The 23,271-nt window shown below is 39.9% G+C and overlaps 2 protein-coding genes across 2 annotated transcripts; one reads left to right on the top strand and one right to left on the bottom strand.

Annotated features, from left to right (window-relative positions):
- Positions 1–1,629: 1,629 nt before the first annotated feature.
- On the bottom strand, positions 1,630–2,803 carry LOC308393714 (trypsin-3-like; the record flags this gene model as incomplete). The annotated part of the gene is made up of 5 exons (XM_080877671.1): positions 1,630–1,794; positions 1,901–2,158; positions 2,283–2,415; positions 2,507–2,657; positions 2,746–2,803. The coding sequence occupies 5 exons, from the start codon at positions 2,801–2,803 to the stop codon at positions 1,630–1,632; spliced, it is 765 nt and encodes a 254-aa protein (XP_080733797.1).
- Positions 2,804–6,412: 3,609 nt separating this feature from the next.
- On the top strand, positions 6,413–8,292 carry LOC308394341 (granzyme A-like; the record flags this gene model as incomplete). The annotated part of the gene is made up of 5 exons (XM_080878601.1): positions 6,413–6,476; positions 6,611–6,752; positions 7,368–7,506; positions 7,761–8,030; positions 8,143–8,292. 5 exons carry the CDS (start codon positions 6,413–6,415, stop codon positions 8,290–8,292), a joined length of 765 nt encoding a protein of 254 aa, XP_080734727.1.
- Between the last annotated feature and the right edge of the window lie 14,979 nt (positions 8,293–23,271).

The raw sequence follows: 23,271 nt of genomic DNA, 5'->3' as shown, positions 1-23,271 counted from the left end.
TCTTGCGTGGAGCCCCAGATCGAGGGAGATTATCAGTGGTCTTGTATGTCTTCCATTTTCTGATGATTGCTCCCACAGTTGATTTTTTCACACCAAGCTGCTTGCCTATTGTAGATTCACTCTTCCCAGTCTGGTGCAGGTCTACCGTACTTTTCCTGGTGTCCTTCGAAAGCTCTTTGGTCTTGGCCATTGCTGAGTTTGGAGTCTGACTGTTTGAGGCTGTGGACAGGTGTCTTTTATACAGATGATGAGTTCAAACAGGTGCCATTCATACAGGTAACGAGTGGGGGACAGAAAAGCTTCTTACAGCAGACGTTACAGGTCTGTGAGAGCCAGAGATTTTCCTTGTTTGAGGTGACCAAATACTTATTTTCCACCCTGATTTACGAATAAATTCTTTACAAATCCTACCATGTGGATTCATGGATTTTTTTTTCACATTCTGTCTCTCACAGTTGAAGTGTACCTCTGGTGCAAATTACTGACCTCTGTCATCATTTTAAGTGGGGGAACTTGCACAATCGGTGGCTGACTAAATACTTTTTTGCCCCACTGTATTTGCCTTTGTGTTTTAGATTAAGAGTCGATGCTCTACACTCACAGTTATGAAACTATTACTGTGGTTAGTGGAACTGCACTCACAGAGCTTTTCATCTGTTGAATTATCATTCATTCAGCGTCTGCAGCATTAATGTGAATTTATTATTCATTATCCTCATCCTCATAAATCTGTACTCCAGCTGTAGTAAGATATAGTGCACATAAATGAAATCTAGTGTGTTGCTGTTTGAGCCTCATTTCCCTGCACTGAAGCTCAGAGGAAGACTTGTATGGGTCTCTGTTGAACCACTAGAACATGCTGTTTCAGTAGATGAAGTTGTTATAATGTTTGATAAAATCTTCCAGCACAGGTGTGTGCAGTATAAAAAAAATCCAAGCCACTGAAAACCAGGTCATTCTACTATTACCCTCAAATCTTATGTCTTTTTGCCAATAATCACCCTTCTCCACAAACATCAGGTGACTTGTGAGAGTGAGGACAAGTATTGTGTAATGCATTTAAGGTAAAAACAAACAGAATCTCCACCGAGCACATGTTGGAGCTGACAGTAAGCCGACAAAATCCTCATATTACTTAAATACCAAAAAGTAGTCATTCCCTGAACCCAGCATGTTTTTGAGCTTTACTGTACAAGGAATATAAAAAATGAAATGTTATGAAAAGTATTTTCTCATTTTCTGCTAGAAGAATTTGGCTCTACAGTCATTAGCCTGTATCCATGGTAACACCTGGAGGCTTAAGAAAAATATCAAGTCTGAATTTGATTACTTCTTTTGATATTGAACTTCAGTTTAATTGGAAAAAACTGAATTAAAATTTTGAGAAGCAAAAAACCATACAAGGATGCAAATATGTCTTTCGTCACAGGCAAACTGAAGCGTGGTCCACTACAAAGGCAGAAATAATATTAAAAATTCAGCCTTTTGGCTGTTACAGAAAGAAATGACAGATTGAGTGTGGGATACGTTTGTATTTTTGTTTTTGGTTAAACTGATGAAAGAATCAGAAATTCTCACATTTCAATAGTGAAAAGAAAAACTTGAAGTAAATTTTTTACTTAAATTACTTTACTCAATCTCTTTTTTTTCCAGAACCTCGTCGATCCATTTACGGTATTTTGAGATGTCGGTATAGACGTTGGGGTAATTGGGGTAATTGCAGTTCGCATTATAGTTGAAAGAAACAACCCCAACAGCAAACCCATGACACACCAGAGGACCACCAGAATCTCCCTGTGAGGAGGAAGAATTTTAATTTATCAGTTTATGTTCATTATGTTTATGTTTTTAAGATTTGTGAACATGAAACCGTTTTAAACTGAAAGGACAGAAAACATACCTGACAGAATCCTTTGGTTGTTTTGTATCCACCTGCACAGATTACATTGGCAGGAAGACCAGGCCATTGTTCCTCACAGTTCTTTGATGTAATGACATCCACATCCACCACCATCAGCTCATCAGCAGGTTTATCATCAACAGTTTCAGTTTTTCCCCATCCAGCCACCTGACACACTTGGTTTTCTTTTAGGTTTATTTCAGCATGTGGAATTTGAATTATTTCTACTCCATGGCCCAGTTTAACTTTCTCAGACAGCTGGAGACACAACATGAAGTAAAAAATATATCTATGTTCATACGATAGTTCTTTAGATATAATCTGAATAATGAAACCACAAACACATCATGTGAAACTGTTGTGAACATGAACATGTACTTACTTCAATCAGCATGATATCATCACCCAGTCCAACACTTTTATAATTTTCATGGATGATTTTGTTTTCAATCTTTATTTTTTGATGATTGCAGCTCTTCAGATTGTGGTTGCCGAGAACAACGTGTGTGGGGCTCCTGAAAGAGTGATCAATGAGAGGTAATCAATACAATGTGTTTTAATGACATGAGTCAGAGAAGCAGAAGCAGAAGATGTTTGATTACTCACGAGTCATCACAGTGTGCAGCCGAGACTACAAAGTCTTCAGTGATGAGAAATCCTCCACAAACATGTTCACCCTTTTTGTTCTGCACAGAGGCCATGTAGTGCATGGAGTTCTCTGGGGCTTTTGTACCATGTATGATGTCACTTCCATGTGCTGAAAAAAGCAGAGTAAAGGAAACCAAAATGAAGTTAACGTTCCATTGAACGATCAGAGGACAATAACAAAGTTTTGCAGATCTTACCGAGTCGTCCGAGACATGCCAGAACATGGAGGAGCAGGATTTTTTGCAGACTGAGCATGATGCCAGCAAAAAGGTGAAGTTGTGTTGGCACAAGTGTGAAATTGACCTTTTATACAGCAGTTGCTCTGTCAAATCTGATGATCACAATTTGACTCCTAACCACATCCTGTTTTTTTGGGCACTTGTATTATCTTTACATTATCTTGTTCATCAGTATTACACTACCTCATCATCCTGAAACACACGGGCTGTTTAATGGTTGCAAGTTTCTCACAGTCTCCAGTTTGATATATTTAGTGAAATTTGGGGTAAATGGAAACACTACATCCGGTTAAGGAGACCCGATCTTGTTTGAATCTCTGTAACTATATATGCCACATTTCTGAATCGTTATGTGTTTATATGTATATGTTAGTATGTATGAGACTACAAGTGAACACATATGTAAGTAGGTATGTGTATGTATGCTTAAGAATATGGGTGTGTGAGTGAATATGTGTGTGCGAGTACATACACACTAGAGGGTACACCCGTCTGTTTTTCTTATTTTTATTTTTTTTATTTACGTCTGTTCTTGATTATATGTTTATTTTGGATTATTTGTGTTTATATAGGTTGTTTAATAAAAAGAGAATAACAAAAAAAAAAAGAACATGGAGGAGCAGGATTTTTTGCAGACTGAGCATGATGCCAGCAAAAAGGTGAAGTTGTGTTGGCACAAGTGTGAAATTGACCTTTTATACAGCAGTTGCTCTGTCAAATCTGATGATCACAATTTGACTTCTAACCACATCCTGTTTTTTTGGGCACTTGTATTATCTTTACATTATCTTGTTCATCAGTATTACACTACCTCATCATCCTGAAACACACGGGCTGTTTAATGGTTGCAAGTTTCTCACGGTCTCTCACACCACAACTTTTGTACACAAGCAGGCATGTCTAAACCTTCATAAAGCTGGGTTGTTGAAACATTTTTACACCACTGTTAAAGCTCAAAACAACAATATCCCACTGAGTTACTGATTTCATACTTGAACCAAGACTAATAACATTATGGTACTTGGCTCATAATCTGTCCACCAGCAATGTAAAAACAGGAAGGAGATGCCTTTTCATTTAGCGCCTCCTTGGGACCATTTCTTCCACTGTGTGAACTGTTTATGGAGCGAGGTTCTCCTATGGAAAAGTGGTAGTGCCCTCCTGTATGGAGCTTGGTCTCTTGAATGAATAATATGTAAATAGTGCTTTGGCGGTAAAGAGAGTTTTGGAAAGAATCATGAGTTTAAAGCTGGAAATTGGAGACTGGAAAGGATGTGCAGGAAGATTCAGGATCGAAACTGAAATGTTCCAACAAGTGAAGAGAGTGTGTGGAGAAGATGGGAGGAGCACTGTGAGGAGCTGATGGATGTGAGAAAACGAGAGAGAGGGAGGAGAATGGATGGATGGAGGATGGTGAATATAATGAATCAGGAAGTGTAGGAAGACACAAATGATATGAAACGGAATTCTTTAATAGCAATACATTCTGGGTAGTCGCTACCATGTTGTTGTCCATGCAATACCAAAACAAAGATGGACACCAACAAGCATGATACGATACAGATAGAAGATAAACGATGAGGGAAAGGAGCGTCGTTAGGAGGGTTTAAACACAACGAATGGCCATTTTATCTTTAGGACCTACTGATGCTAACAGTAGTGGTGAGCACACAGCAAACATGTTAAGAATGATAAACTCACATGGAACTTTATGTTTACTGAGAGCAAAGTGGTTTTTCTCATTAACTGAAGAATTAATCACTGAGAGGTGGTGTGCATCACCACAGAAGATGTCTGATTACTAATGAGGCTATACGACATGCATCATAGACCACAGAGTATTTGGTGATTAGAAATCATTGATATACATCACCTCTGGTGTTCTGCACAGAGGCCATGTGCTGCACTGAATTCTCATGGGCTTTTTTGCCACGTATAGTTTTACCAAGAAATTGTGGTAGCGTATGCAATGCCATACTCTCTGCAAACATATAGCTCAAAAAGTGTCGAATGAATTCTGTTAAAATGTTGTAGGGGTGTAGAGCGGGGTCATCTTAACAAAGCATTAAAATCTGGCTCACATCCACCGTTGACCGTCTTCAAGGTCAACTTCAAGATTTATTGGTGGAAAACTGAAAAAGAAGCCTTTTAAAATTAAAAGTGCTTAAAAGTAAAAGTGTGGTGTGTATTGTCGACATATAGAAAGGAACACATAAAGACTTAAGGATTTTTCTGGAAACCACACAGCTCCCCTGTGACAGAGGAAGATCGTGACAAAGGAGACTGAGACAATGGCCGTGTTCCAAAATCGCCTCCTATCTCCTATTAATGGCTGTGCCTCATGTTATCTGTCTGAGCTGCTACACCCTTATGTCCTGCCTCATTCTCTCAGGTCAGCAGACCAGATGCTTTTGCTCGTTCCAAACACTCAACGTAAGCACAGAGGTAGGAATAAAGTGCTGCAGTTTGCAGTGCTTCTTACCAAAATAATCCAGTGTAAACTCGGGTTTCAGTCCAGTGGTAATCTCTGAAAATAGGCAGTTCTGATAAGTGAGAGGAGGCTGAAGGAAAATCAGTATATTTTGATATAATGTTACCGTGCCACATGCGTGTGCCAACATTCAGGCATTAATCTAACACAGTAACAGTATTAATTACAGATTCAGCAGAGAGAAGCTGCTCGCTGTGTGCGCACTGCTGAGAAAAAGAAGCTGAGCTCGGTTTATTTCTGCTCTGTTTCATGAAAACTGTGTTAGTGAGGAGCAAAGAGTGGGCTCACCGACACACTCGGCATGAAGACTGAGTGAAGAGTTTCAATACAGAGAGTTCTCTGAAGAGTTTCAATACAGAGAGTTCTCTCTCGTTCTGATAACATCTCGCCTCCGAAAAATAAACTCTTCTATTAGCAGCTATTACAGCCATCGCAGGCTGAATACAGGATTTTTTTTCCATGTTAAATTTTGTGCAACTTGCAAGAAACTTTGTGTCATAGACTTTTCAATTCACATTTGCCTGACTCATTTAAATACTCTCCACCTGAAAGTAAAACTCTTATAAATACTTCTGCTCGCAGCTTTCAGTCACCGACTCTTCAGCCTTTTCAGTGAATCCAACAGGTTATTAATGTCTCAAAATCTTTTAAGTCTCAAAATCTCAACGTCTCAAAATCACTGTAAATCAGACACAGCCGTCACAGATATTTTAGAGCTAATAATCAATCAAATATCTTTGCTTTTATGATCCTAACCTCATTGTGTCACTGACACTCAATATTCACATTAAACCACTAGGTGGTGATCTCTGATATATTTTGTGGGCACTGTGTGGCTTCAACCCAGTTCACAGTAATACTGGTAAAACTACAAAATTAATGATGATTATTAAAAAGCACATATGATTAACATGTGAGCAAATTGGCAAATTATATTTTTTATTTTCAAAACTACTGATGATTGTTATAACACATTAAGAACACTACTGGCTGTGTGTGTGTGTGTGTGTGTGTGTGTGTGTGTGTGTGTGTGTGTGTGTGTGTGTGTGTGTGTGTGTCTGCTCAGCGTATAAAGCTGTGCATAACAGTGGACTTCAGTGAATTCAACATTCGCTCAGCGAGAGTTGAGACAACATGTTCTGCCGGAGGAATTTCAGTGTTTTCATCTTGTTCATGCTTCTTTCCATCATCCAGTCAGGTGAATGATGTTTTGTACTTTAATTTACATTACTGATATCTCTCAGTTGGTGTAGGATGTGTGCTCACTCATCTGTTCTTGACTTAAAAATCTGCTGATTTTCTTATGTGACTGGATTTTTTTTTTTGTTTTAGGTCATGGTTCTGAGATTATTGGAGGGAAGGAAGTTAAGCCACACTCACTGCCCTTCATGGCTTATTTGACAAGTAAGAAATCTATGTGTGGGGGGACATTAATCCACCCACAATGGGTCCTGACAGCTGCTCACTGCACTGGGTAAGAACCCGAGGTTCACTTTTCCTAAATTTCCAAATCAAAATATTGCAGTATTTATTTTTAACAGAAGATGTGAAGTGTAATGCTAACTGATATTTTTTCTTACCCAGAGCGTAACTCCTCCTGACAGGCAGGGGCTGCACTAAAATGTTTCATGCTTTTATAAGAACACAACTTTTAAACCTTTCACCTTGAAAATGACATACTACAGTTGTCTTTACTCATTGTGATGTCAAAGGATCTTGTAGTGAAAAAATAGTAAGTGTGTTGTACAGCTCTCTCTCCATGCTTTGACCTTGGGTGCTAACAGTGAAGGTCAAGGTCAAATGCATAGCCAAACTAGGTACTCATGTCCCCTAAGATGTTTGAAGATGATCCATAAACAATTGTGGGCAATTTCAAGTTTGATGTGGCTTTGACCTGATTTTCACCAACATGAAATCAGCTTTAGTTGTTATTTGTGTCTGACATCACACAACGCTTGAAAACTAGCAAACAGACAAACAAACACAAAGAACCGATTACATCCTGCCCTCCTTCAAGTAGAGAAAAATACACTCCTGACCTTTTGATGTAAGTGAAGTGTCATCACTACACTGAGTTTTTCTTTTGCAGAATGAGCAAGGCGATCCTGGGAGTGCACTCCATCGCCAAAGAGGAAGAAGAGTGGAGGCAGGTCCAAGAGGTTGAGAAACGTTTTGCTCATCCTAACTATTTCAATCATAATGTGGGCAATGACCTCATGCTGCTCAAGGTAAGCTGAAAATTCAGTGTCCAGTAGCCGGTCAAGCAAATATACAACAATGAAAATAAGTTTGTTTCTACCTGATAAAGTGCATTTCTGGGTATGTTTATACATGTTTCAATAATTCGCTCCAACTATTTCCCATTTTCCAAACAAAATATATGAATTATTAAGTAGTGACCCAGACTTTATCACAGTGGCAAGTCGGTAACATATAGATAGTCACTGTCAAAATGTAACATTTCTTTTCAACTCTTTCTCAGCTTAAGGAACCAGTAAATACAACCAAGTCAGTAAAATGGCTCCAGTTGGGCAAAATTGTCAAAGACCCTGCAGATGGCACCACGTGTCTGGTTGCTGGATGGGGAATAACTGAAGAGAACCACACCTCAGATGTTCTCAAGTCTGTCCGCGTGACTGTGATTGGCAGACATAAGTGTAACTCTTGTGAATATTACAACTACGCACCTTTAATCACCAGTGACATGGTATGTGCTGGTTCAAATGGCAAAAAAGCAGCGGATACCTGTCAAGTAAGTATGAAGAATGTATATGAGCATGTAATCATTGAGCTCAGCACCATTTTGACGTTTTGACACCTGTAAGTGAGAAAAAAGGTCTACAGTGCATATGTACTTGCTGCAGGGGGATTCCGGAGGCCCACTGCTGTGCGGCTTTCAGCTGGTTGGAGTTACTTCTTTTGGAGCCGGTTGTGGGGACATTTACAAGCCTGGAGTCTACTCGTTTCTCTCAAAGAGGCAACTCAAGTGGATCAAAGAAACTATGAAGACTTAAAAGTCATCAGGCATCAGTCCACATAAACTAAGCTAGATGACAATGTTTTATGCTTTTATGATGTTTAATCGGCTGAGCTATCACTTCATACCTTTCACTTGACCAGCATCATTTTATTATCTCATTGATTATGTTATATTTTATGGAATCTTTGTCACTGCTGGCTTGCTCTAATCGTTACAGACTGTGCACATAGCAGCCTGTGGTTAGTCCGTTTATGCACACACAAAAGTAAAACAACAGTGAGACTGTCCAGTCTGTCGCCCAGAGACATTCACTATGTCCAGTAAATGAATATGAGGATTTTGAACAGATTTTTTCACAAAGATAAATTTTTAAATATGTTTTCTTGTTTAGTTTTGTTCAGTATTTGTACTTGACACATCCCCTCCCTGCCAAAAGACAAAACAAAAAACAAAATTGATACAAAACAATATTTTACTTTACTTTTACTTTCTGCTTTTCCTACTTTCTAATAAAGCTGAAGTAAAGATATCTTTCCTTCTGTCTGTCTCTTATTGTTTGTACTGTAATTCTCTCAAAGTGTCATGTTTTTACAGTAACTTCTAATTCTCACATCACTAAATCTTAATCTTAATTTAAGAAATCTTTATCAAAAATTGGTAATCAGTCCTTCATTTTTAACCAAATTAAATGTCTTTTAAGCCTAAAAAGGCAGTCAGGCCACATTCTTGATTTGTTCTTTGTCAAACGAGCCCTTTGTGGCTTATTTATTTACATATTTGATGAGGTAAAAATCATTTTGCTTCTCTTACATTTTCAAATAAAATATAGCAGTGTTTTTTTTTATCACACTGTCTCATAGGTAATACATTGTGTGATTGTGTGTTTTTTTTAAATTGCCATCATAAAAAAACCCCACATAATTAATTTGATTTAACATTTCACAGAATTAACAGGTGCATCAATGATATAATGTTACCATTAATACCGTTACACCAAAATATTTTGCTTTATAGCCTCAAGGTTTTGTCTGGCATCACTGGTTAAGCACTAGCCTGGTTTTCCTCCTATTTTTCTGAAAGAAGATTTTCTGTTAGGGTAAACAAGTTCTCTAGCACTGCTTCTCTAACCTGTGGGGTTCCACAAAGTTCAGTCCTTGGTCTATTGTTTTTGTTTTTTACATGCTACCTTCAGCATTATTCCATTCTTTTGTTTCTTATTTCCATGCCAATGATATTCTGCTGCTTATGTCTTTTAAGCCTTGTCAGCTGGATAGACCTTAGTTGATTGTTTATTCGAGATTTGCGGCTGGCTCTCCAATAACTGCTTTGTTTTAAACTCCAATAACACCAAGGTCGTGATAATAGCTGCTCCCGATATACATTCAAGAATCAGTCAAGTGATTACTTTGTTTGGAGCTTGGACGTCTGTGCGTTGTCATAAAATAATACATAAACTAATTTAAGTCTATTAGCAGCATCCAACCAATCATCCAGTTTTTTTATCTAATAAATGCTCATTTGACTTCTCACTTGTTGGTGAGAAGTTGGTAGATTGGATCTGGCTGGTTTACGCTTTTTTATCAGTAAGTAATGTAAAAAAAATATTGATTTTTAGATCTGGTGCAACAGCACGTGCACTAAATATGTTTCCTTCTCTCCTTCATTTCTTTATTTTAACCATTTTTCTTGTCTCACACTTAATAAATACATTTCAGAAATTAGAGCTTTTGATTATTTAATTATCTACAATTGAAGAAGTCAGATGCAAGTCCATGATACTGTTCTTAGGAACTGTTTGATTTGGCCAGTTGTCACTATCTTCAGATCCTGTAGCAAATTGAATGAACCACAGAAACCACAATTTCCAGATAAGATTTAAACTTCAGAGCACTTCCTCAGACTCACGGTTATGAAACTTAGCTGTATTTAGACAGTTACCCCATTTCACCATCCTCAGAAGTTTATTGATTAAACCTGATTAAAAATGAAATGTCATCCATATTAATAAGGCTCATGAAACTGTAGACAAGATGGAAACTGAATAGCTGTTAATTGTAAAACTTTGTCTGATATTTATTTATTGCCCCACTGGTCCAATAATTAACACATTGCTTAATATTGACTTTATATTCTCAGTTTGATAGCATAATGGTGGAGTACGATGCTAATAGATGGAATAGTTAAAAGGTTTTTGCTAGGTTCTGATTATGTGTGTAAAAACATTGTCCCTTCAGTCGTAAGTATATTTCAGTCATTATAGAACTGCACTTGTGTTTTACCAAAGAAAGCAATATTTAAAAAAAAAAAATGTATTGACAGCGATTTAACAGCACAAGTACAATCCCAGGGTGTCAAAGCAAATCTTTAATTAAGTAAGATTTAACAAGTCTTTTTTCCTGAGAATCGTGTTGATCCAGTAAAGTTGTTTTGAAATATCTGCATTGTACCATCTCCACCCCAATGTTCTGTGTATTTCCTCAGTGCTCCCTGTATTTCCTACTTCTGTTCCCAGTTTAGTTCCCTAGTTTCTTAGTTTTTTGGTTTGAGTCCCTAGTTTCTTGTTTTTGGTTTTATTTTCTGTATTAGTGTAAGAGTATTCCTAGTAGTAAAAGCTGCCTTTTTGAATTTATTCCCTCGTGCTTGAGTCCTGCTTTGAGTCCACAGCACCACACTGTGACAGCAGCTTGACCAAATCAATTAATTGAAAATGTATTACAGTTTCTATTTAAATATTAAAGCAATGAATAAACACTGTTCTCACTTGTGTCTGTAGGTACATGAATAAAATGTGATCATGTAGAGCTTTTACATTTTTTAGGCTTTAAGTCGCTGCTAATATTGAGGATTTAGCAAGTACAGAAGTAATACATTATTTACTAATCAGTTATTTATTACTGAAGATCAATTATTTACTTTATGATTGTAAATAATTATTACATATCCATTCATCCATCCTTATCAGGGACGCTGTCCCAGGTTGCTCTGACATCCTGCTACTGTATGTTGATTATTGTCTTTGGCGCAAATTTGTACAGTGTGTAACTTGGAATCTCTCGGCTGTGGTAGACTCCACATGTAGAGGCTTTATTGTCCATGACAGTTCCTTTTCCTCTTTAACTACCTGAGGAATTCTTGGAGCAGCTCATCTCAGGTGCATGTCTTCCTGATGCATTTGCATCTTAGACTGGGCTTTGAAACTCTCTTATCCTCGCCACGTCTCTTTCCTTTGTTAATAGACTTGTAGGTGCTGGACTTTGGATCATGGTTTTCATGTCGTGACATCATGATCATCTATCTCCTACTGTGGATTATTATTCCAGTTGGGTATATGACAGCTGTGGTGATGCATGCATTAGTGGCTTGGATCTTACTTCTACTGTTTAACTGGCATCAAAGCACTTGCCTTACCTACTGTGTTTGGCTGTGATGGACCTTCGAGCATCTTTGTCATGGTTCCCCCATTTAACACAAAAGAAATCTTTATTATAATCAATTAACTCAATCATATAAATAGTAACAACAAAAAGAGACAGCACCGCTGCTTTAATGATAAATCAGACAGGTCAACCCAAAGAGATAGTGACCACTTCAACAAAGAAAACAACTATAAGGCTTCAACAGAAAAAGACAGCAACGCTGCCAATACCCAGGCAGGCCAAACAAACTAATGGAGGCCGCCGTCACTTAAGGGAAACCACCGCTCAGTTAAGAACTACTCACAAAGAGCCACGCACGGTGGGGCTGGTCACACACAGCAGGCCTTTTCCATACCTAGACCAGTATCACACACTGCCCATCACAGAAGAACTCCACCAGAAGCCTCTCCCACATCCACATTGCTCTTCTCCAGCTTATATCACCTCTGAGGGTAATTGGTGGTAAACGAGGGCAGATGAGCAGCAGGTGTGTCCTAAAGGAGAAGGCAGGGGCAGAGAGAGACAAGGGGAGGGGCAAGAAAGAAGGAGGAGGAGAGGGAGAAGACAACACCACGCCCACACACTCCCACAGCCTCACAGGATGTAACAAGGTACTTGCACCTGTCCTGTATATCTGCTGATCTGCATTCTGGTAGCTCCACTCCTACAGTCTGGATCACCTCCCCTCTCATTGCTATCATTTGGCCACGCTTGAATTACATCCTGATATCCTCACTGTAGATCGTGGTGAGGTGGATCAGTGACGAGTCGATGTCTTGCTTGCTCTTGGTGTACCACTGGTCATCACCTGGTCTTTACTTTGCAGGCGGTGGTTGATGGCCGATATGAAAATTGATGACTGAATCTTGAGAAAATAGAAAATGAATCTTTAATTGGCACATGTAATTCCTGCTTTAATAAGTCAGAGGTTAGTTTAGATATATTAAATAATTTTATTTCCATTCATTATTTATGGAACACCAGGACTGACATAATGAATTAATTAAATACATTTATTTATTTATTTTTAAATAAACTGCTAAGCTAATGACAAAAACACAGTTTTTAATCCAATTAACACTTGGTGTCATTTGAGTTCTCACTCATTTCCAGCACATTTGCACATTTAAACTTTTGTAAATAAATGACTTGATTTAGAAAAGTTTAAATGTGCAATAATAAGCAAAACTCTTGTAGCTCTAGTGGTACAGCATGTGTACTGTATAAAAACAAAAGTTGTTGACTTCTCTCCCTTTTTAATTATTTGTGGACCATTTTCATTTGGATGGTGAGGCAGCACGGTGGCACGGTGGTTAGCACTGTTGCCGCACAGCAAGAAGGTCCTGAGTTCAATTCTACCATCAGGCCGGCGTCTTTCTGTGTGGAGTTTGCATGTTCTCCCGGTGTTTGCGTGGGTTCTCTCCGGGTACTCCGGCTCCCTCCCACCGTCCAAAGACATGCAGCTTGTGGGGATAGGTTAATTGGATAATCCAAATTGTCACTAGGAGTGAATGTGAGTGTGAATGGTTGTCTGTCCTTGTGTGTTAGCCCTAAAGGGGTTCTGAATAGTCTAGATAATTTCACACCATTTAAAAAATCATATAAAAGATGAAACTGGAGCTAAAATATCAGAATCTCAGGAGTGGGTCCACACCTCCATACACATTTCTTCCAGCTCTCTGTCTGTGTATGACCAGTCTTTTGCAGCTGAGGTGTAATAAAGAACAAAAGCACTGTTGACCTGCCCAATAATGACACCTCCTTGGTGGCTGAAGCTCAGGGGTTAGAGCAAGTCATCTGCGAAGGTTGGTGGTTCAATCCCTGGGTGCTCCAGTCCACATGCCAAATATCGTTGGGCAAGATACTAACTCCAAGTTGCTCTCCGACGAAGAACATAGAGTATGATTGTTGTAAATGTTGGATAGACACTTACATAGAAAAAGCATATTAAACATTTGTGAATGGGTGAGGCTAACTGTGTAAAGCACCATATAAGAACCAGTCCATTTACCAGAGTCATTCTTTTTCACAAATCTTTTAGCAGCCTTCTTGAAACATATGTTATCAGTATTATTGTTACTATTCATAGTAGTACAACAGTAGAGGTGATGTTAGTATTATTACTGATTATTGTATTATTATTGTTATTTATTGATGTGTCATGTAGCATGACAGATGTTCAATGTGATTACACAGACATTATGTAGGAGCGGATAATGGATAACAGGTACTGATCTTTAGAAAACTATTTCCTTTAACTATCTAACACATTTTAGGGTCGACTTGAAAGAAAGGCAAATATGAAAAGTAAAAGTGAGGTCAGAGGTCAAATGTGACATTTGGATGTAAACTATAATGTGACATTTAGAATTCCCATAGTTTTAAATGGCTCTGTACAGCATTATTATCACTTCAACATTTAAATGTCTATTTACCTTGAAAGAGAGGTCAGAGGTCAAATATGAGATGATATTTTAAATCTTTATTTAAAGATTAAAGACTGTGTCGCCCTCTCTCTGCCGCTCCCTACGCTACTTTCTATGTGCTGACAACAGAGGTGGGAAGTAACAAAGTACAAATACTTACACATGAGCTTCATATGTTTCCATTTTTTCATTTTTTCCAGTATTCATATTTTTGTTTCTGTTAGATTTTTGAGTTTTTGCTGCTTTCAGTCATTTAGACTATCGTGCATTTTTCTTTTTTTATGCCTTGTCACAGAAGTATTTGTTTTGTTCTTTGACCATCAGAGGGAGCCAGGTGTGCATCGGTCTGAGGAGAGCTGCTTATTGAGTCTTCTTACTGTACAGGTCTCTTGTTGTAATCCAGGAAAAGAATCATCCCATGATGGATATGAACATAGGTCATTATTATTATTATTTATTATTGTTATTTCAATTCAATTTAATTCAATTTTATTTATACAGCACCAAATCACAACAACAGTTGCCTCAAGGTGCTTTCAAAGGTCATCAGACAAAAATCAAATTGTAAGTCTTGTATGGAACCAGGCAGCAAAAAATTAGGAACACTCGAAGGCTGTAGGCCAATAATTTATTTTGTGAAAAGAAAAAAGGTGTTACTATCTTAGTGCAATCTTTCAAGTACAAACAAGTTAACTGATAACTAAAAATATGTATATTTAAAGGTTTCCTTTATTTGTTTATCCAAAAGTACAAATAATACTTATAATAGGAGACCAGGCAATTTCTTCTTACAGACATTTCAGCCGCCCTCAGTTGGTCAACACTTTTGTCATCAATTCTAGTCTTCAGCCAATAAGCCCCATGACACTTAATTTTAATTTTTTTTTCAGAAAATGCGAAGCATTTGTATGATTTTGTTTGCCTGGACTTCCTTAGAGATTTGTAGACAGACACAGCTCAAATGAACAAAAGACAAACAAACAAAAACAAAACAATTAAATCTCTCCAGACACATGAATCATTTAAATTCATGTACATAGAGTTTCTTGACTAGGTGTTTTAAGTAAATAGTAAGTACTGTGTACCAGCACCAGAAATAACACTTTGTTGTTTTAAATGGCCTAAACTACTGTTATTTAGCTAAGTGTAAATGCAAATAGCACACAAAGTAGAAGACATGAGGTAGCGTAGCTCACTGAGTTCAGCAGGTGTCACGTTGGTGTGTGGATGTGGAGAAGAGAGGACCCAAACGCAGGACCCGCAGGCTGGTGAAGCACTTGGATGGTGTTTATTGTGATGACAGGATGAACAGAACATGAGACTAATGAATGGCTGAACTGGAATCACATGTGGGATTGAGGATGACAAGACAACAAACTGGAGGAATCTAAGGACTTAAATACATAGGATGATGATGATTAGAAACAGGTAAGTACACAGCTGAACTAAATCTGACTAATAACACAGGAAGTAGAACTAAACAAACCGGAAACACGTGGAAAATTAAACTGTGAGAGAGTGTAAACTGAAAATGCTGGGCCAGGAACCCTGACAGCTGGAGAAGCTTGGGTTCAAATCTACCACGACGGGCCGTCATCATCATCGTCATTTTCTTTATAAAGCGCTTTAAAACAACCACAGCTGACACAAAGTGCTGTACACTGGAACATGTACAGCACTTTGCATCAGCCATGCTGCATCTCTTGCTCTTGCTTTCTCTATCTGCATTTCTTCTTCACAGCTCAAACTTCTTTATGTTAAAACCTGCTCGTGTAGGATAGCTGAATACGTTAAAATCCAAGATCATCAGTAGATTATATGACGTGGTATCAACAATAAAACAAAAATAATAAATATGCATGTAATTTGAAAGTTTTAAAAAGTGAAAAAAGGAGAAATATATAACTCAAATTATTTTCAGTGTGGAGCAGTGAAAAGTGATTTTTATATCTGACTACTTAACACAAATGTAGCTTCAGTTCTGCACTTGGGTCATATAGAGCGGTGTTCCAAGTGCAAATGTAATTAGAGAAAAGCTCAAGTTACAACGTTCATATTTACACATTGGTGGGCCAGACAAAAAGTGCTGATGTGCTGCTACTTATTATCATCTGAGGCATATCAGAACACAAATAAGTACAAACTAATGCAGAGTATGCGCCTCACAAGAACATGATTTTATCACAGCTTGCAGTAACATCCTTTGATGAATGTGGTTTTGCAACTTTCCAAAACACAGACTTCAAGTTTTAGAATAAACACGGAATATTATATACGCCCCTTTCTTACCAAAAGACTTGAATTTAGACGATAAGTGAGCTACTTCTACTCTTCTGCTTACTGAGAGTCCTTATTTCTGTTTTCTCTGGGTGGACAAAAATGACAGCTTGTTTAGCTCGTACCTTGAAGCAACAAAATGAAACTGGGGTTTAATAGAAAATTAAAAATAGTTTGTTATTTAAACTTTTGTTTGAATCAGCTGCAATGCAACCCGATACACTCAGATAACATGGGTGGGACTTTCGTGCCATCATGGGAACTCTTTAATCTTGGTGTTTTCATATAAGTGCTAAGATGCCTCGACAGATAGAGGCTTATACATGTACAGCCTTATTACATTGTGGTAAAAATGTCCTAAAATTTTTTAATGAGCATTAAGATTTTTTAACAGTTAAATAAAGTCAGTGTTTGGTGACCACCAGCTTTATGTAACTCAGTTAGCTTCAGTTTTATTTATATAGCACCAAATCAGAACAGCAGTTGTGTCAAGGCGCTTTATAATGTAAGGGAAAGATAATATATGTATAAAAATATAACTCCCTATGAGCAAGCGCTTTGGCAACAGTGGGAAGGAAAAACTTTCAAAACTTCTGGATTAGCTGAACGCTATTCAGGGAGTTTTTAGGACTTCCTGATAATAATGAATTACAGTCTTCTAGCCTAGAAGTAATAAATGCATGAACTAGTTTTTCAGCATCACTAAGAGGCAGGATATTTCTAATTTTAGAAATATTGCACAAATGGAAGAAAGCAGTCCAACATATGTGTTTAATATATTTAATATCCTGGTCAAAATGACTCCAAGGTTCCTCACAGTGTTACTAGAGGCCAAAGTAATGCCATCCAGAGTAAGAATACTTGGTAGTACTAGACCACCATTGTGGGGTTTTTTGTTTGTTTGTTTTGTTTTTTTTAATTTTTAGACTTATCCATAACATTTTTTTTTTAATTAAAAAAGACTGAAGCATTAATTAATGGCAGGACTTCTTTGAGCAGCCTTGTAGGAATGGGGTCTAAAAGGCATGCTGATGGTTGGAGGAAGTAATTACTAAAGTTAACTCAGAAAGATCAATTGGAGAAAAATACTCTAAATGAATATCAATGGTACTGAAAGTAGCTGTGCATAATGTTTTGTCTGTGAGATGGTTATGAGTAATTCTTTCTCCAATGATTAAAATTTTATTTGTGAAGAGGTTCAGAAAGTCATTACTAGTTAATGTTAAAGGAAGATAATAACAACAGTGGGCAATCTTATCACTACATGCTAAACATGTCAACACTTATCTTGACTTCTTTTACCACATCCTTAATTGGAGCAAAGATGTAGCTTAGTCAATCACGCTATCTTTGGTTGCTCTGGAACCTTTTCACTGACTGCATTGCAACACAGTCTGTCACATTAATCTACATTTCGTCCTTCATTTCATCATTTTACATTTTATAAAAAATGAAAATAAATCTGGGTTTTATATGATCAACTTTTGGTGAGTGAATGAATGAATGAATGATCCTGAGAAGATGGCAGGCAAAAGGACAGGCAAGTGAGAACAGTGGGTTGTTTAGGTTTCCACAATTGAGACACAAAGTGAATAAAGTGAATCTTGCCGTGGAGGCCGGCGTCCAGATTACTGAGCTGCAGGTGAGTTGAGCAGTGACTTGACAAGGTTACTGGAGGCACAAAGAAACAAAGAGGAAAAGGTAAGTACGAAGCATAGACATGGAAACATGAAACAGTGAGGCCTGGTTACCACCATCAGGTAGCTGATCAACTGGAGGAGAATAGATGACAACACTGGTCTTCAGTACAGCCTCGCTGATTGCCATCAATGGATAGCAGAAATAGAGAATAGAGAGAGACCTGCGACAGTCTGGTGACTTGTCCAGGGTGTACCCTGCTTCTCACCCTAAGACAGCTGGGATAGGATCCATCTTGATAAGCCGGGGGGGGGGGGGGGGGGGGGGGTGTCAGAATGACAGTGTGTAGTATTTCACATCAACTTGAAGTGGTGGCCAAATGTAATCTGACCATACTGAGTCGGAACCTTGTAAGTCTCTCTGCAGCTTCTCTTCTCTTCTTTCATCATCTCTCCAAACCCATCACCAAAGAGGCTGTGTCTGCTCCTAGATCCCCCCCCCCCCCCCCCAAAAAAAAAAAAAAAATAATGAGTAGGGCTGCCACAATTAGTTGACTAGTCAAGTTTACGTTGACTATCAAAATTGTCGACGACTTATTTAAACAGTCAACGTGTCGTTTGAAGCTTTGTAAAATCCTGAAAGACGCAGGGATAAGTAGTAGAATTTAAAAGAGTAACAATGGATTGAAACAGAAGATGGCAGCAATGCATCTACAAGGATGCCAGCTGCCGTTAAATGCAGAAGAAGAAAAAGAAGCAGTCTCCGGTATCGTAGCTGGCGGCCACATTTGTAGGCCGATTACGTTACAGTGACGCAACGAAGACCGTTCAAATTTGAAGACTCTGACAAATACGTCCTCCGTTTCCCCAGAGACCCAGAGATGGGTCGGGTGTATTCTTCATGGCCCAACCTATCCCAGAATTCATAGCGCGACGCAGCCAATTCCAGTTTCCAACAATGGAAACTGGAGTTATATATGACACCTATAACTCTGTCTGTGTCACAAAATAAACTTTTAAGATTTTCTCAGGTGAGGATGTAGCTGTGTAAACTTCAAATATCTGCTCAATTTATCAAAACATTACATATTTGCAAAAGTGCTACGGAGTTTTCGGAGACGTCTGTTACCCACCAGCTCGGCGACCGGGAGGTCAAGGCTCACTAGAGCTGGCGAGAACAGCGAACTCCTGGCACATCGTTTTCAAACCCCCCGTGGTCTTTCGCTACTCAGGTTAAACGTGATATATAGGCCACTTTGATAACTTAAAAATGTTATTATTTTTACACAACAGAATAAACGTCTGTGCCTATTAGTTAATTCATTAATTAATACCCAAGCTTTTAGGAGAAACCATCTGTTAAACTTGTTCACGGTGGTTAGGAACCATAATACTCTCTCTACAAACGCTTATAGCTGCCTATTTAAATAGTTCAAACACCAAATATACCTTAAACTGTGATTGTAAAACACCTTAATATCACTTCAGAGTTTACATGAATATTAATATTTGAAAATTAGGCTCGCAGCTCAGTCCACTCTAGAATCAGAATCAGAATCAGAATGGGGTTTATTGCCAAATGTTGAGCAGGTTTACAACATTAGGAAATTGCTGCGGTGCTTCAGTGCAAACATAGTGTCATAAATAACACTTAAATAGACATGGAAAAAATAGGGATAAGAATTAAAAGTGCTACGTGGAAAGATATGTGCATGAGATATACATGAGATATATACATGAGAGTAAGAATTAAGAGTGCTACGTAGAAAGATATATACATGAGTGCAGGTGGTGATCAGTGCCAAACATGGAATGATGCAGTGACACAGCGTAGGGTCATGTGTTAGTGGCGGGGACAGCCATATGGTTATTGTTCATGTGTCCAACAGCAGAGGGGAAGAAACTGTTCTTATGGCGAGAGGTTCTGGTGCGAATGGACCGGAGCCTCCTGCCTGAGGGGAGCAGGTCAAACAGACTGTGTCCAGGGTGAGAAGGGTCAGCTGAGATCCGAGCTGCACGCCGCAATGTCCTGGAGGTGTACAGGTCCTGCAAAGATGGGAGTCTGCAGCCAATCACCTTCTCAGCAGAGCGCACAACACGCTGCAGTCTCTGTTTGTCCCTGATAGTGGCTCCAGCGTACCACACGGTGATGGAGGAGGTGAGGATGGACTCAATGATTGCAGTGTAGAACTGCATCATCGTCCGTGTTGGCAGGTTGAATTTCTTCAGCTGCCTCAGGAAGTACATCCTCTGCTGGGCTTTCTTGATGACGGAGGTGATGGTGGGCTCCCACTTCAGGTCCTGGGTGATGGTGGTACCCAGGAAGCGGAATGAGTCCACAGAGGTGATGGGGGTGTCAGTCAGGATGATGGGGGGGAGTGGGGCTGTGTGCTTCCTGAAGTCCACAATAATCTCCACTGTCTTCTGGGCATTCAGCACCAGGTTGTTGTGGCTGCACCAGGACACCAGACGTTCAACCTCCCTCCTGTAGGCAGACTCGTCCCCGTCCGAGATGAGTCCAATAACGGTGGTGTCATCTGCAAACTTGATTAGCTTGACAGACTGGTGGGTGGAGGTGCAGCAGTTGGTGTACAGGGAGAAGAGCAGAGGAGAAAGAACACAGCCCTGAGGGGAGCCGGTGCTGATGGTCCGGGAGTCCGAGACATTCTTTCCCAGCCTCACATGCTGCTTCCTGTCCGTCAGGAAGTCAGTGATCCACCGGCAGATGGGATCAGGCACATTCATCTGGGAAAGCTTGTCTCGGAGATGGTCTGGAAGGATGGTGTTGAAGGCAGAGCTGAAGTCCACAAACAGGATCCTGGCGTAGGTTCCTGGGGAGTCCAGATGCTGCAGGATGAAGTGTAGGGCCATGTTGATGGCGTCGTCTACAGACCTGTTGGCTCTATATGCAAACTGCAGGGGGTCCAGGAGGGGGGCCGTGAGGGTCCTGAGATGGGAGAGAACTAGGCGCTCAAAGGACTTCATGACCACAGATGTCAGAGCCACGGGTCTGTAGTCATTTAGTCCAGTGATCCTAGGTTTCTTGGGGACAGGGATTATGGTGGAGGACTTGAAGCAGGCAGGCACATGACATGCCTGCAGTGAGGAGTTGAAAATGCCAGAAAACACTGGGGCCAGCTCGTTTGCAGTGTCTGAGGGTGGCAGGAGACACGCCGTCTGGGCCGGGAGCTTTCCGAGCATTCAGGTTCTTAAACTGCTTCCTCACATCTGCTTCATGAATATGAAGAGTTGTGGTGGGAGGAGGTGGTGTGAAATCCTCTTTTGTGTGGGGTGAGGAGGGGGGTGTTGTAGGTGAACGGTTTGAAGGTGGTGATGGCTCTATGGAGGGGGGAGAGGTGGGGGAATTAGTGTCCAAAGTGTCTCTATTGTTGGGGCCGTTGGAGGTGTGAAGGCTGCCTGATGGCTCGTCAAAACGACAGTAGAAGTCGTTAAGGGTGTTGGCCAAGAGCAAGTCATCAGTGGAGTGGGGGGTTTTAGGCTTGTAGTTTGTGATATTCCTAAAACCTTTCCACACAGAGGCCGAGTCATTCTCTGAGATCTGCTGCTGCATCTTCTCAGAGTGCTGATGTTTAGCAATGTCCACTTCTTTAGTGAACCTGTACTTGGCCTCTCTGTAGCAGTCCCTGTCTCCGCTTCTGAACGCCGTTCTCTTTTCCAGCCACAGCTTTTTGAGTTTAGGAGTAAACCAGGGTTTGTCATTGTTATAACTCACCCTGGTGCGTGATGGCACAATGCTGTCCTCACAGAAGTGGATATAGGAGGTGACAGTGTCCGTAAACTCGTCCAAGCTGTTAGAAGCAGCCTTCATTGTGTCCCAGTCTGTAGACTCCAAACACGTGCGAAGCTCCTCCACAGCCTCGTTGCTCCTCGTTGCTAGCACAGCTGGCTGCCGGCAGAGCCTGCGGGAACGGTGGGGGCGCTCCTCAGCTCTTTTCTGGGTGGGTGGCACAGCTGCCCCTCCTGGTCCTCCCAGGGCTCTCATGCTCTGGGGGCCTCTAGATGTCTGGGGGCTGGATCTCATCCATGCCTGCTTCATGTCTTGGGGGGCAGGGCTATGGCTCCCCACACTATTAGATAGTTAGATGGAGGAACTGTTGGGTTTATCTAAGTACAAACCCTGCTGGAACGTAAGACAACCAACCGCAGCAGCAAAACAAGACACAAGACAGAGCTCTTTGTGAGCTCACTCGCGAGGAAAGCCGACCAAGGTCAAGCGCTGTTCCTTCCACATGAACCCCGTCAACCTCGGACGGACTCCTCGTACAGCTACTTTTACTGACAACAGTGATTACATGAATATGCATAGTTTGTGTGTGTGTGTGTGTGTGTGTGTCAAAATATGAGCCTGTGAAAACTGCTCAGTCAGGCCTAACAATGTTTTACTATGTTATCTGCAAAGAGATGAAACTCCCATGATGACCGGTGCCAGGAGCCTCCCGGGAGAATAGTGGGAGTCCTCCTTGCAGCAGCCCAACTAAGACAAAAGACTGTTGTAACTGAAAAGATATAGAGTGTGTGCTCTGCCATTCCATATATCACCAAACAAGATGCGACCTTCCCATGAACTTAACATGTGTATGAGGTATGCCGAAACAGCAGAAGGGAGGGGAACGTCCTCCCCTCTCATGGTGCACACAGTGCACACAGAACCTTAGCAGACCTAAATAAGGATGACATATTTTATCAACATACAAACGATTATATATCTCTAAGCATAAATGATTATATTTTTCTAAGTACAAATAATAATCTTAAGTTATCACTCTCATAGGAACCTTTTGAATACAAGCACATTCACGTGCACAGGTGCGTGAGCATCAACTTATCCAGGTTGATGCTGTGGTCTCCCTACTGTGTTGTTCTCTTTTTTCTTGGTTTCTTCTTTTTCTTCCAGCAGGTGATCCAGCGGATTTTTAGTCTCCTTTCTCACTGTCCCTCTTGCCCTCTATTTTTCTTTCCCTCTCCTTTTCTTGAAATTCTCTTCTCTGCGTTTTTCCCTTTCCAGTCCCCCAGTCATGTCTTTTCCATTTGTAATTACTTAAATTTTAAAATAAACAAATAAATAAATACATAAATAATAATAATAATAATAAAGATCAATCAAGTGAACCGGTATGGATAAGCCATAATGATCCACTTGGAAAAATAAATCCGTTGGGCATTTCTCTTGGCCTTCACACAATAATTCTGATTGCCACAGTGCCGAACGGGACAGGCAAAGAAAAAGAAAAACCCC

This window comes from Rhamphochromis sp. 'chilingali' (genome assembly GCF_963969265.1).
Source record: "Rhamphochromis sp. 'chilingali' genome assembly, chromosome: 3".
NCBI lineage: Eukaryota > Metazoa > Chordata > Actinopteri > Cichliformes > Cichlidae > Rhamphochromis > Rhamphochromis sp. 'chilingali'.
This window is presented reverse-complemented; position numbering and strand designations above follow the sequence as displayed.